Genomic DNA, 15,516 nt, shown 5'->3' with positions numbered 1-15,516 from the left:
GATGGTTTCTTCTCTTTATTCGTGGTCTTGCCTCCCACTTTGTCCTTGCCAAACCTGGGGAGACCTTTTCCCACCTCCTTGTCCACCTCTCCTTTACTTCCCATCTTTGAAGAAATATGCTGATACTGAGACTGACGCTTCTACCTTGCCCAAAATCTTCTGTGTTACTTCCAGATCCTGCTGGCCTTTGCAGAGAGGAGAAGAAGAAAGTAAGGGAAAGGAAAACTTCCCCTTGGTTGGGGAGAATCTACTTGGCTAGAGATCGCCTGGGCAACCTCATGCACACAAAGCTGTGGGCCCCGATGCGATGCTGAGGGAGCTGGCAGAAGCGATGGTCAGACTGCTTTTGAAAGGTCATGGAGAAAAGGAGAGGTACCTGAGGGCTGGAGGAAAGCTGGTGTGGCTCCAGCCTGCAAAAAGGGCAAGGAGGAGGAGCTGGGAAACTACAGGCTGGTCAGCCTCATCTCTGTCCCTGGGAAAGTGATGGAGCTCCTCGTTCTGGATGTCATCTCCAAGAGACTGGAAGAAAGAAGGTTATCAGGACTAAACATGGATTCACTGAGGGAGAATTGTGCTTGGCCAATCTGGTAGCCTTCTATGATGCCATGGCAGCTGGTAAATGGGAGAGCAGTGGGTGTTGTGTACCTTGACTTCAGCAAAGCTTTGATGCTGCCTCCCTTGCTGGTAAGCTGGGGAGGTGTGGGGTAGATAAGTGAGCAGTGAGGTGGGCTGAGAGCTGGTGGCTGGCAGAGCTCAGTGTCATGGGATGCATTCCTGGGTAGGAAACCTGCTTTAGCAGGGGGAGCATGGACAAGGTGATGTCCAGAGATCCCTTCCAACCCTGTGGTTCTGTGGGCGTGATGCTAAAGCAGTGCCTGGGACTCCTGACTGGCATTACATCCTCATGTTGGAGCATGGGTGGGTTACAGATAAGAGGGCATTCAGGGAGACAAACCTCAGTGTGTGATGCAGTTTCGTTGTGCGCTTCTTGTTGATGGCCAAATTGGAAATACTTTGAAGATGTGAAGAGCCCATGGCAGCAGTTTGCTAATTGTAATTAGCATTGACTGTATCACTTTTAATGGTTTTGTTTCAGGAAGGGAACTTCAGTGTTTGGTTTAACTCTCTGTTCCAGAACACCTAAAACCAGCAGGCTGTGAAGCTCACAGCTGTCCCTGCTTCTGTCTGTCGTTTCTCTTCTATTTCCCCTCTTTGAAGTGTGACCTCAAGCACAAATTCTTCCTCTCTCACGTCTCACAGAAATGACTGCAAAGTCACTGCTGTTTGAGCACTGGTTTTGGGGACCAGGAGACAGACCTGGCCTTTCTTTGTGTTGACCTGGGTGGTTCCCAAAGGGTCTGAACAGAGGGGAGAGAAGGCACGAGGACACACGAAGCTCTAAGAGCTTTCAGTAGGAAATGATTGCGTGTTCTGCTTCTCCTTAAAATGGGCTCCTGAGTTCCATTGGAACTCCCATATTCTGGCTGAATTATTCAGACTGCAGGAATGAACAGATGCTGTCCTAGAAAATGCCGTCTGTTGGCTTGTCGCAACTACTTGGGAAAGAGTTTTGATTTTTAGCTGTGAATTTCATTTAGATGATGCTGCAGCGATTCTCAAATCCAAAGCTGTTTCTTGGATTGCACCCTCAGGTAGGATGGCTGGAAAAGAAATGAATTACGAAGTCTGTAGACTGAATTCTAGAATTGAATTTGAGCATTAGATTTTTTTCCTTCAATAAATTCTATTGATCCCCCTGTAGTAGGAATGCTGAGCCACAGCCTGAAGCAGTGATGGAGAACCTGGTGGGAAGGCAGGGCCAGCACAGGGCAGCTCAGGTGCATGCAATGCACTGAGTGATGGAAGGGCTGCAGCCAGGATCCACCCCTTCCCAGCCCTCATTTAAGGGTTGGCAGTAGAGATATGGGCATCTCACTGGAGATCCCTGCCTACCTGAGGCCTTCCAAAGGTAAGCAGCTTTCTTCCTTTGTTTCTGTGTCCATGGCTCTTGCACTTGGGCTTATCCTCACTTGCTGCAGCCTAAAACTTTGCTACCCAACTATTATTGCTGTGCTTTCCATCACATTATAGCATTACACCCCCACAATAAATTCATCAGACCCGAATCCCAATCTATTAGTTCCATGCTCTGGTGATCACTGCTGAGTGCTGCAGATCAATTCCTTACGATGGATTTTGACTGCAGCCTTAGAAAAAGAGGAAGTTTAGAAATGTGCTCAAAGATCTCTGCTAAGAAGGTGTTTGCTGTACGTGGGGTGTCTTTGGGAGCTGGGAACACAGCAGGGGAGGAAGTGTGGGATGACTTTGTCTCTCTGCTCATTAACAGTTGCTCTTCTGAGGTTGTGCAGTGGGATAATGTATATGGAAACTGTTCTGTGCCCAACAGTAGGTGGATGTAGCATGGGCAGATTTATTTTGCCAACCTCCTTTGCTGTTACAGCAGTGGTGGTTTAGGACTGAGCATCGATGCTTCTGGGAGCAAACTGCAGATCTCAAGGTTAGTGCAGAGGCTGAGGTTGGCGTCAGCAGCAGGAACCTCTTTCTGTCTGGGTGTCTGAAGCAGTTGTAACTCGTTGCTTGGCATCTATAGAGATGGCAGAAGCTTCAGTGTGTGCACTGCAAGGGTCAAACAGTCAAAGCAGATGAGCTGGGAGACAGCCTGTTTTTATAGGACATAATAACTTCGTGTTGGCAAGCGGAATGATGAAGAGTAAGGCAGGGAAATGGAGGGCAAGCGGTGCTCAGTGCTGAAATTAGGTATTTTGGAATGTAGTTAAGCCTGAAAGAAATGTCTGTGGCTGGAGATGAGCATTGATCCCAGCGGTAGGTGGGCTGGCGAGGCGCATTGTGTTTGCTCTGTTGAGGCAGACCCACATCTCCCTGCCCACAAGCAGCTCTGCTGTGATTTCTCACTGTAGGAAGTTGCTCGTGCTCTCTGGTCTCAAGCCCCAGTGGGACCCTGTGCCAATCAGCTGGCTGTGAGCCTCAGCACAGCACGGAATGGAGCCCAGGGGAGCTGTAAGTGCTGCAGTGCGTGAAGTCAGGACATCCTTAACCCATGCAGTGCCTGGGCTGCCTCTGCTCAAGCTTCCCCAGTGGTCCCATAAGAGCCAACAGCATCACTGCAGGTGAGCTGGACAGCTTTGCTCAGCGTTAACGCGAGGTTTGGTTCTGCAGGAAGAGGTTAAAAATGCCCAGAGTTCTGTTGTATTTACCAGTGACCCGCGAGGAGCCTGCGCTTTGTTGCAGGAGCACTTAACCTATGGCCTGTGGGCTGTCGTGTGGTCTGCCAGGACAGCTCAATTCAGACTATTCTGTTTGCAGCATCAATCCTTCACTGAGAGTAGGCTGGAGGCTGAAGGAGGGGCTGGAGTGACACATCAGGCAGCCTTTGCATGGCAGCTGGGTGGTTCTGGCACGGGACTGAAGGTAAGGAGAAACACTGGGGCTAAGAGAAGCGGTCCCATCTCCCATAGAGGTTGCCCTGAAGCTTGTCAGTGAGAAGGAGTAAAAAACCTGTGATAGCAGAGTTAAGAGCTGAGGATGTGGTTGAGCACAGTCCAGGAAGCTTAACATCATCTTCCAAAATTGCTGGCTGTAACTGGAGCAACTCCAGGCTATTCCTGTGTTCCAGACTTGTGATTCCCCCCCCTTCCAGCTTCATGGGGCTGTGAGTGTTGTGGCAAATGTGACTTAACCTGTGTTGTCTGTCACTCCTTTCTCACAGCATCCCTTTGTTCTCCATCCCAGAGCAGGAGGGGCAGGGCAGCCAGTTCCACCTGGGATTTCTCTCTGGAGCATCCTCCTGGTCCCTGCTGTCTCCATGGCAACAGGAGTGGTTCAGCCCTCCCTCTGGGCTCTTCTCCCAGTGCTGTGCTCACATCTGAGAGCAAAGGTTCTCTGGGAAGGTCACACCAAGTGACCCTGCAGCATAATGGGCCAACACAACAGCTTTGTGCTCTTATTTATGCACCCATTGCAATCTGCTGGACAGGACGGTCTCCATCACTGCACGCAAGGAGAAACAGACAGCTCCATTCACCTCTGCACAGCCGACCTGCGAAAGAAAGGGGAAATAAAAATAAAGAGGCTGTTATGCCCAGTTGCCATTTTCTTGAATGTCCCGGGTCGGGGCCCCGGCCAATGTTTTGAAGTAAAATCCTATTTGATACCTGTGCTCAGGCAGTTGGAAGAGGATGGCTGTATCTCATGCCTGCATCTTGCATAGGCTGACACAGCATGTCCTGGTTGGACCCTGCACAGGAAACAAAAGACTGTTTAAACACACTGAGGAGTACTGATTGCTTTAGAACTCCCTTTAAATAGCAACAAGTAAACAATAAAAGTCATCTTTTGGCATTTAGCTATTTATGTTCTGCCAGTTCCAGAGGCACTCCCCAACCCTCACAGCCCCAGCACCACATTGACCTTCCCAGCTACCTGTCCAGGTTCCCCTGGGGAGGCACTTTGTTACCCAGCACATGCTCAGCTCACTCTTTAAGGATTTCTTTCCCCCTGTGTATCTCAGAGAAGCCCCCAGCCCAGTTACCCCAATGACAGCATTACAGCACACTTCTCACCCTGCCCTGCCAAACAGACAGCAATTTCTGGGCTTCAGTTTAAAACCCAGGCTGGAACTTGGAACACTGCTGCTCTGTAACAATATCTGGGCTCTGTGCTTTACAAGGCAACTGCTCTTATCTGAAACAACACTCACATTACATCTTGCTTGCTGAACAGCCATAAGCCTGCAAGCTCTGCTGTTAGATACCAAAGGATGCCCCCCAAACACCACCATTTATTCTGTGCCACACATCCCCATGCTTGGCCTTTACTATATTTCTTCTCCAACCTGCAGTTGCTCCTATCTGCAAAGCAGTACTGGGAGCAGCAGCTGCCCAGCAGCACCAAACACAACACACAGCAATAGCTCAAGGGAAAAACAGAACATTGTGTCAATAATACCACTCCACTGCAAGTGCCACTGAGACTCAGCATATGATTCACGAGCAGCATTTGGGTCTAGAGGCTCAAGAATTTCAGTGCTAAGACACAATTCTCACAATCCATAATCAAACGCTGCAGGTGGGAAGCAGGAGAGCCACTACTCCCCCAGCACAGGAGCTCACTCAATCCCTGACTAACTGTGCAACAGAAAACATTGCCACTAACCCAAGTCTTACACTAACAGACAGGAAGCAGCAACAACACAAGTGGGTATTGCCTTCATTCCTGGCTCCAGTCTGTCATTTAGTTAGGCATTAATGGATTGCAAGCATGCAAATGGAGGCTTTGCTTTGGGCAGAGGTGATTCCAGGAGCCACGGACCATGAGAACAATAATACCATCTGGAATGGCATGTCCACATCACTGCTGCCTCCCTGGGGCTGAACATGAGGGCTTTGCAGGGAGGTGGGTGTCCTTGCACCAAACCATAATGCTACACCAGCAGAGCCCACAGAACTTCCTCACTGCTGCCATTGCCCAGTCACCAAGATATGTTGCCTTCCAGCTTGGGGCTAAAGCTGTGTAGGGAATCGCTTCCACCTGCAGCTCCTTAGGAACTGCTCTACAGATGCAATAAGAGCTACACCAACCTGCTTCTTTCTTTCTATGCCATTGACTCAGTGAACATGTGTGACATCTCAACACCACCCAATGCTACTGCCCAGCTCAATGACAGGTCATGTTGTGTGCACAGCTCAAGGGAACCCTCAGGCATTTGCTCTGGGCACGGAGCTGAGCTCGCTCAGCACGCAGGCATGAGGATCATTAAGTATTTGCTCTTATTTGCATTTCTTCAAGGAAAAGGAAACATCTCCACTAAAACCTGGACTTTAACTAGTGAAAATCTCAGTAAGAGCAATTCCACATTCCTTAGTTGTGATGTTATAATTTGATGGAAAGCACAGCAACAATACTGAAGAAGCAAAGTCCTAGCTACAGCAAGTGAGGATATGCTCAAATACAGCTGCTATATACACAGAAACAAAAGAAAAAAAGCTGCTTACCTTTAGAAGGCCTCAGGTATGCAGAGATCTGCAACTAGATGTTCTCATGTCCACTGCCAACCTCAGAATGAGGGCCGGGAAGGGGTGGATCCTGGCTGCAGCCCTTCCATCACTCAGTACATTGCATGCACCTGTGCTGGCCCTGCCTTCCCACCAGGTGCTCCATCACTGCCTCAGGCTGTGCCTCAGCATTTCTGCTACTCCAGGTAATACCAAGACAAGAAAAAAACTGCAAAGTGCAACACCTGATCAAAGGGGAAAAAGGATTTTTTCTCTTTCTTTTCCATTAAAGTACAGTACATGGGGTTATAATCTCTGCACTCAGCTTCCCATCGATGGCAGCCAGTCTGTAATGAGCCAACTGTGTGGCCATGCCTCTGGTCCCATAGGGGCAGTGAATACCATTTGCAGGGACCTTGCAGGGCTGGGAATGGCACTGCCCTGGGCAGGGTGGGCTCTCCCCCAAGGCCTGGTGGGGTCTGTGGAGGTGTGGGCTAAGCCACCTCAGCCAGCCCTTGGAAGGGGATGTAGCACCATTGATGAACTTTCTCTTCTCTCATTAATCCTGTTTAATGACAACTTGGTCTCAGTGGCAGGAAGCGATTCCTTGCTGTCCAGCTGCAAGCCAAGTGAGAGACCTAGGAGAAAAGCAAGGCCCCATCTCCTGGGCACGCCACATCCTTGTGCTCCAATTGCCTGCTCCAAAACTGCTTCTCACTTCTGATCTAAACCCGCAGGGCTGCAGCTGTGTGCCCCTGCTCTCCAGCAGCCCCAACCAGTTCTCCATTCACTCCCAAACAGCCCAGCAGCCAGACATTGCCTTGCAGTGCTTCCGACCTCAAGGCACAGTGAGGAGATCCATAAAGAGGTTTATTATAGCACTTTATTTGGGACCGTGTACACTCTGTGCATGCAAAGCTTTGTACAAAACCCCTCTGCTAGCGGCGCAGCGAGCAGCAGGCACCAGGAGCTGCTTCAGGGGGCAGTTTGCATCCCTCCTGCTGGGTTCAGAGAAAGCCCAACCAGCCACATGGCCTGCCAGCAAACCAGTCCTGAGAAAATGGCAAACTCCTCGCTGTCAGAGGGGGCCGGGAGCACGCAGGAGCAGCTCAGCTTTGGGGCTCAACCTCCCGCTTCCGCTGCTTCCAGTTTAACCAAACAGAACTCCAGAGTTCATCTCAAGATCCCCAGAGCAGCAGGAGGAGCCGCCACTGCCCAGTGCAGCCTCACTTCTCCTCAGGGTCGCCCTCGGGGAGCAGTGCCCCACCAGAGCCCTTCTTGCGGACGCACAGGCCGCAGTCCAACTCCACATCGATGTCCCCGAATCGCAGCTGGCAGGACTCGTTGCAGCTGTGGGGAGGGACAGGAACACGGCTCAGCAGGACGCAAGCAGCAGAGCTGTTTGCTCACCCCAACCCATCAGCAAGGATGCTGAGCACCCTGATACCCAGCCTTCCCCCTCCCTTTCCAGCAGCCCCCCTGCTCCACGCAGGCACACGATTTTCATCACTCGTAACACAACGCTGAGCTTCCCAGAGAGGCTTTGGTTTGGAGCTGCTCACATACCAGCGTGACACGGCCGCGTTGGCTGCCAGGGCGATGAGGGCTCCTGCGTAGTGCCAGCAGAAGCACATGGTGAGGAATGAGAAATTGCTGCTGTCAGTCTGGTCCCAGCCCGGTCCTCCCCAGGGAGGGGACAGCACAAACCCGATCTGCTCACAGACAGAGGTGTTAGGCAGAAGCATCAGGCTTCACTATATTGATGATCTTAAAGGTCCCTTCCAACCTAAGCCGTTCTATGATTGCTCATTGCTTTTCCTCCTCTTTTGATCCCTTTGCTGCTGCAGCTTGCCATGAGATGGGGACAAAATAATCCCTGTAACACTCAGCACACTGCCTCAGTGCTCTCATCAGCCAAACTGTCATGGACATGGGATGCTCATCTTGGGGAAAGGGATCCGAACATTACTTGGAACATTACTCATAATAACAATGGAAAATCGTGAGTGTGGTTTCCCACCCTTATGATCACAGTATCTCTGCTCCTTCCTGGGGCAAAGCCCACAGCTCGGAGGGGAGCGCTGGGTTCCCACTGACCTGCCAGAGCCAGGAGCCCTGTAGAAGGAATGTGCTGGTCCTGAGGCACTCCAGGATGATGTGATCTCTGAGAAACACCTCCAGGAGGACACAGAGGGCTCCAGCAAAAATAGCGAAGGCCAACAGGGAGTGGAGGTGCTGGTCCAGTGTAGCATCACCAAAGTTATGGAAGCAGAAGAGCAAACCTGACAAAAATCAACACTTCATTAGGAAAGGATGCTGTGGGATTTGTTCCTGTCTTTTAAATCGTAAAAAAAAATCTGAATATTATGGCCATGCTGTAGGTCTCGCTAAGATCTGCCTGATGGGAAGGGTGAAGAAGCAAACAGCCAACTGCTATCACCTTGTTCTGCAGGGACTCTGCAGCTCCCAGCTTTGGGGACCACCAAGCCATAGCTGAGGGGCTCTGCTAGAGCCACAGGCATCCCTGTGTCCCAGCCAGGAAGGAGCCCAGAAATGGGCACCTGCAGTTCATAGGGCATCACAGAGCTTTGTGTCAGGGTTTGTCCCTTTGTGTTAGAAGAGTCAGTGCATTTTTGTGATGCTGGAGAGAGCAAGCTGCTCATCAGCAGAACTCCAAACCCCTGTGCACATGGAGCACACCACACCAAAATACAGCCTGGGGGTTTTTGGTTGATGCATGCTGGTGACACCCCAGCCCTCCCTCCAGCCCCCCATTCACCTTCCATGAACAGGGCCACAGACAGCGAGAGCCGGTCTAAACCCAATGGCAGTTTGAGTGGTGAGTGTGAGACCACATCCACGATGCCAGAGAGGAGGAAGAAGAGGTACATGGTGGTGTAGTGCCAATGCGTGAGGTCCGTCCAGCTGTGCGTCTTGGGGCTGTACAGCATCAGGTGGGGACCAGAGGGGACAAACTGCTCCACCAGGATCCCTAGGAAGAGGGCAGAAAGGTCACGTTTTCCTTTTACATGGAGGAAAGGGCAAACTTGGAAATGTTTCTTCGAGATGGGGAATTCATAGTGATATCCGCCCAGCAATATTGATACTGATGTTAGCAGACCAAGCCATAGCTTGTCCCCAAGTCCTCCCACACAGCAACAGCTGTGTGCCACTGTGACAGCCCTCAGTGAGCTGGCAGTAGGTGATGGGACAGGGACTCTTCAGCCCTTACCTGCCAGGGCAAAGAAAGCTTTGACTGCCCCTTCAAAGACTTCCACGCGCCGGAGCCCATAGCTTGGCTGGTTCTCAGCATTTGTTTTCCTTCTGAGATACTTCAGGGGGTATCGCACCGACCACCAGAGACCAAAGATGAGGAAGAAGGTGCCCCGAAGGGCGCTGCCAAGGAAACTCGTCGGCATTGGGATCACTCCTGGTGTCTGTAGGAACAAACAGGCTCAGGTTAATCCCAAAGCTTGCTCAGCCTCCTGGGGAGCTGCAGCATCCACTGCAACAGGGAATACAGAGACACGGTGCCTAAAGGAGAAGCTGCCATCACGTGTACCTCTGTATCTGTGTTTCAGTCACCTCAACTTCCTCGTGACAGAAAAAGTGATGTTAACACTCAAGAAGACATGGCAGCTCCATGCTTTGAGGTCCCGTAACAATGCTTCTGCTCATAAAAAGCAGCATGGCAATTATTTCCTCGGAATATCAGCTCCTTCCCAACCAGATAATCGCTGGGTGTGAATCCAGCTGGAGTGCCCAGCAGCTCCCATCAGCCAAAGCCTCACAGTGAGCCGTGACAACGGGAGCCCAGAAGAGCCTCATGCATATTCCACACAGCCTCTGTGCTGAATGTGAGCAAGGCATCTCTCCACACTCTGTATACATCTACCACCCGAGGAGCCCTCACTCCTGCCCTCCTCGCAGCCTTTCTGCTCCTTCTCCACCTCTGGGCTTTGTGTGGAAGAAAGCATTACTCATCTGTAGAAAAGCCGCCACACCAACTTGCATCAGGGGGCCCCTTGCATCACAAATACATCCTCGCCGTGTTTATAAATACCAAAGGAAATGGCAGAGGCTGGATGAACAACCCCAGCACGTTCTCCAAGTCCTCCCACACGAGAAAGTAATTAGCACTGTGAAATAAGGGTAGGATGTGGCGTGGCGAGTGCCTCGGGTGTGGGAGAGCTCTGCAAGACATCCCTGGCCAGGCTGGAGCTGCAGTGCTGGGGCAGCTTGTGGATTCCAGAGCATCGGCATCCATCACTCAGCATGGGTGATCTGGGGAAGGCTTGGGACTCTTTGTGCCATGCTAAGGTTTCCTCATGGCAGGGAAATGACTCAACAGCCCTTAGGGTTGATGAGAGCTGCCCCATCCCAGCAGTTGGTTCAGGTCCTCTGCTGTACCTCAGCTGCAGGGTGAGGTGGATCGTGCCCCAGGAGGGACTGTGTCTCTGCTGATTATAGCCTGGACACCCATCCAGGGCACTTATCTTCCTTGCACACGCAGCCACGTGCTGAAGTGACTAAAAACAAATGCTCTTAAATCACATTTAAGCGATGCACAATTGCATGATATATAACCAAATGTTACCATTGTCCTACAGGGATGCTAACTGCAATGACAGCAGCCTGAAGCTGGAGTCAGGACTGCACCTGGATTAGGACATAGCCACAGCATTAGCTTTCCATGGAGGAGGAGAAGAGGAGAGCAGCACCCAGGCTCCCAAATGACAACCAGAGGTTTATCTTTCAAATAGGAGAGATTCCCCATCCCAACCCTTTGGTCAAGCAGACGCTTGAATTCATCTCTCTCAGAGAAAGGAAAAAAAAATCAACAACAAAAACTTATTTTAAGGAACAGCCACTATTTCTTAGAGAAACCAGACACGTTTCCAAGCAACAAACCACTCTCACAGCTCACACATTTGAGGTGCAGCACGTCCCAGTAAGGACAAACCCAGCCCAGCACCCAAACGCTCCCACACAAGCTGGTCAGGCTCCAGGCGAGTCGCAGCCCCAGAGTGCAATGCTGGGTTATTTATTTTTCCTGCAAGCAACTGTGCCTGTCAGAGGACGTGAAACATGGATGCAGTCAGGAGTTGTTACCTGTGCTGTCTTTCTCTCCCTGCAGGCTGCAGTGCCCTCCTGCAGCAGCCATATGGGAGCTGCCCGCTCTCCTTATGGCACAGTGTGCTGACTGCCTGGTGTGGGCTGGACTGCAGCTCTGCCCAGCTGCCAGGCTGTCCCCTCGAGCTCCATCACACAGCAGCAAAGCAGCACCATGGGTGGTTTTGGCCCCAGGCAGAGATGGATGTGTGAATACCCACGGGTGTGAGGGGCAGCATCCAGGGCAGCATCCAGCATCTTCCATGCTGAATGATGGGCTCTGGAGAGCCTTCCCCATGTACCCCTCTCTGCAGCTCCTCCTCTATCTCTGCTATGTGGGTACTTCTCTCTTGAGCAGAAATCCCCACCTCTCTCTTCTCCTCCTGCAAATCCTCCCCCACGACCCCAGAACCTGAGAGCTCTCCAGACAAGCCTTAACGCTGCAGAACAGCAGGAGGCTGCCTGTACCAACACCACCCCAACAGCTTTCCAGCAGCCACCATCACACAAAAAAATACATCACAGAGTTGGGCTCCCCATGGCCCTTCCCAAGGTCCAGGAGCCGCATCCACGCCAAACACGGCAGCTCGGCCTCCCTTTATGGGCAAAGAGAAGAATTTACCTGCAGCTTCTGCTTGTCCTTCTCCCTCGCCAGACGTGTTGTTACTCAGAAGGGGCAGATAAAGGCAGAGGTGAGGCAGGGAGGTGGCCCTCGGACAGGATGTTTGGAGCTGGGCTCCCCGCAGGCCAGCTTGCAGCACTGACTCAGCCGTGGTTTCACAATAGGGGACACCTGGATCTGCCAGAAGCAAGGAGCATCCCACAGTTTGCCACTAAATTGGGAAGAGCAGCCGATTCCCCTTCCCGTGGTGATCATGTGTATTCAGTTACGGTGTTATTTTCTGGATGGCTGGGGAAAGAGCCAATGAAGAGGTGGCAGCAACGAGGCCAGGTTCTGCTGGAAGGGCTCAGAGTTCCCTGATTTGAGCACAGTAATCTCTGCATGAGGTTGTACAGGGATTATGCCATATGAAAGGTGCCTGTGAGCAGGAGTTTGGGGTCAGGGCTTCCAAATCAAAGCAGAGCCCTTGTAAGTTCCATCTCCAGCCCACAGCAACCAAGAGGGGGAGAGAAGAATTGGCCCCACTGCCCCCCAGAGCAGACTCTGCAGCACACAGCAGCCTGGTTTTTGTCCTTTTTCTTGTCTGACTCAGTGCTGCCCAGTGTTAAGCATTTGCAGACACAAACCATACCAACATGCAAAGTAATCCCTGCATATCCAGCCTTCTCACCTCACCAGCTGCACAGATGAGCAACGAATGAAGTGCCTCGAGGTAAACAGACACTGTGACCCCACAGCATCCCCATCTCCTTCCAAATCACTGAGTTCCTGGTGCAAAGGCAATGAGCTCTGCCCAAGGAGCAGATGTAGGCAACAAAAAGCACTCGGTGCAGTCGCAACCCAATATTTCTCTGGATCGCAACACATGTGGGTGCACATCATAGGGCCCCACACAACCCCAAAATCCCCCATCCGGGCTGCAGGATAAGCTGTGCCCAGTGCTCAGCCCCGTCAAGAGCTGCACACATAAGCCAGCACCCAAGGGAAGCCCTAAGGCTGGAATAGCAGGAGGGGAAACAACACACGCAGCCTCCCCCAGGGTTGCTCTCCTGCACAGCCATAAAGGCCACTGAGCCATAGCCAGGAGCCCTTTTACACAACTTATCTCCATATCGGCAATAGCAAGAAGGAGGAAGGAGGAAAAACAGGCAGCTGCTGGCGTGCTGCCATGCAGTGCAGGCCTCCAGCCTTCCTGCAGGCAGCTGCAGAGCGTGCAAAGCTCCATCCAGCGGGAGGAAGCTCAGTGCTGGCAGGGAGGGGAAATGCACATGGGGACAGGAGCACAGTGCTTTCACCCACAGGTGCTGCTCATCATTCTGCATGGGCAGAAAAGGAGCTGAGCATGCTGCAACAGGAGCCTTCAGCTTAGAGGGGATGCCAGAACGTGCAGCATCACCAAACCAGGGCTGCAGCACCTTGCAGGGTACAAGTGCTCTCCCTAAGCCACTATAGCAGCTCTCCTCACAGACCCTCCCCCAAAATAACAGAGCGCCCAGGTTTCTGGCAGAGAGCAGCAGCACCTTCAGCAGCCTCTGTGTAACTCAGCTCCCCTTTCTGCCTTTGTTTTCTTCCTTCCTTTCCTCACCCAGCCCTACAAAGCAACATCCCCCCAAAAACCAGCTAACCTCAAAGCTGGTGGCAAGCAGAAGGAACAAAACACTTCCAGCAGTGGGAGGCCAGAGCTGGAGGGAGAAGGGAGAAAACAAGGCACAGCTGCTGGGAGCTGAAGGTGCCTTTTGGAAGAGAGCTTAAAGAGCCAGCAGGAGCACAGCAAGCAGAGAAAGGTCTCCTAGAAAGGGCAAACAGTAATCAAGTGCTTACCAGTCTGTTTGTGAGAGTCCTTGGGGAGAGCTGGGGTATGAAACGCTTGGGGAAAAGGGGATCTAGCCACTGAAACAACCCCTGCAATGGAAAGTGAGGGTAAGTGCTGATGGTAAGGTGGGATAAATGCCAGCAGCCCCCAGACTCTTGGAGGATCAGCCACACTGTGTGCTGAAATCACTGCCTGAGGGGCTGAGCTCAGTGAGCTGCACCTACAGCCCCCAGCTGCAGACTGCTGGAGCACAGGGGAGTATTATGGGATGGTCCCAGCAACTCCTGCCCTCCCTGGGCTCCAGCCCTGATGTTTTCAAGCTAAACAGCAAACGGAACTCCATTTCATTTTTAATTATTTCTTCTTTTCTTGGCTGTAACTGCAACATCCTCTCCCTGAAGGTTCATCACCGGCCTCAGTGCTAATGAAAAAATGTGATAATGTTTGCCTGCTTCCTGGGGGTGGTGGGAGGCACGATCTAATTAAAGGTTTGCCAGCAGCTCGGGCTCTGCAGATGGATGGTTGTTAGGGAAGTGCAAAGTATTATTATTATTATGACGAATGCTAAGACAGGCTTTCATAAACAGGCAACAGGGGAGGTGAAGCAGGTGGTAGAAGCATAGGCTGGGCTTGTGCTGCATCCCTTCAGCTTTACATAAATGCAGCCACAGAGAGTGGCAGTGGTAGATCCTACCTCTGGTGAAGAGCACGGGATGAGGCTGGTGGATAGGAGGATGGCAAGGTGTGGGATAGCTGGTGCTCTGGGGTGATGTTCTGTGTTCTCCTGGCATGCTGAAGAAACGGGGCTAGATGGAGGACCTGCAGCTCTTTCCTGCCTTGAACGAGCAGATTTCCAGTTGTGGGAACATCAGCATCCCTGCGCCCCAACCAGTGCCATCCAGGAGCACAGCAAAAACCAAACTGCCCCAAACCAACCCCAGGCAATACAGCCCTCCAAAGGCCCCCCCTCCAGCTGCACCAACATTGGGCCCAGCACCAAGTTTCAAGATGCTAATGGATAATTCAATTTGTACGGCTCCATATGCTATATAGGATCCTATTGAACGAAAGCAAGGCTGTGTTAAAAGCAATATATATCATTTAGAACTGCTCTGGAATGTCTGTCACTCAGGAAATAAATGTGAGGATGGCTTTTGGTTGTGCCTGATGTATAATAAACCATCTCTGGAGCTCTTATTGTGCTCCGAGTACCCAGAACAATTCTTTGGGTACCTCAGCTATTTACAAACACGTTTTTCAGCTAAAACACAAGTTGTTAATTCTCCTCCCAAACCACGCTCCTCCTGTGTTTTCTGTATGGTCACAGCCTGCCTCTCTCCTTCTTTGCTGACCTTCATACCTCGGAAAGAACACATTCCCGAGCACGGAAACAAATTAACGAGCGCCGCACCGGAGGACGTTTGTAGGGCCGGGAGTTAATGAGGCAGACAGAGCTATTCCAGCTACGGAGAGGAAAAGCGTGAGGTGGGGACGAGGGGATGCTGGGGGGGGGTCGGCTTCTATCGGCATCCCCTCGCTGGTGGGGGGGGAACGGAGCCCAAGGCGCCTCCGCCCGCAGCTCCTGGCAGCTCTGCCCTCGTGTGGCCGTGGGCTGGAAAGAGCGGCGTCGGCTTTTCTGTTTTCATCGCACCGAGCTGCTTTTGCTGCCCGCTTAGGTTTGCTTTCTGCCCCCCTGGAGCCCCCGAGTGCTCGGTGTGCCGCCCTGCAGCGAGGTTCGCTCTGTGCGTGAGGAGCTGCTGGCTGCACGGCGCTGTCGTAGAATCACAGAATCGTTAATGTCAGAAAAGGACTCCAAGAACTCCTCCTGCTTGCCGTCCCTGGGTCTTGTATCACAGCAGAGAGAACTGTGTGCTCTGGGGAAAGCTGCCCCCAACCATAGCAGAATGAGCATCTGCTGGTACCCTCCAGGTACAATT

General features: G+C 51.9%; 1 protein-coding gene across 1 annotated transcript; it reads right to left on the bottom strand.

The window, feature by feature from the left end:
- Positions 1 to 7,166: 7,166 nt before the first annotated feature.
- On the bottom strand, positions 7,167 to 9,469 carry LOC122186145 (transmembrane protein 45B-like). The gene is made up of 5 exons (XM_042882558.1): positions 9,265 to 9,469; positions 8,812 to 9,024; positions 8,130 to 8,314; positions 7,599 to 7,744; positions 7,167 to 7,382 (listed from the first exon to the last, which is right to left on the bottom strand). The coding sequence occupies exons 1-5, from the start codon at positions 9,449 to 9,451 to the stop codon at positions 7,259 to 7,261; spliced, it is 855 nt and encodes a 284-aa protein (XP_042738492.1). The 5' UTR covers positions 9,452 to 9,469; the 3' UTR covers positions 7,167 to 7,258.
- Positions 9,470 to 15,516: the final 6,047 nt, after the last annotated feature.

Source organism: Lagopus leucura, unplaced genomic scaffold (assembly GCF_019238085.1).
Source record: "Lagopus leucura isolate 7727_CA_CO unplaced genomic scaffold, USGS_WTPT01 Super-Scaffold_100034, whole genome shotgun sequence".
Classification (NCBI taxonomy): domain Eukaryota; kingdom Metazoa; phylum Chordata; class Aves; order Galliformes; family Phasianidae; genus Lagopus; species Lagopus leucura.
Note: the sequence above shows the minus strand (reverse complement) of the source record. Positions and strands in the feature narration are given on the sequence as shown.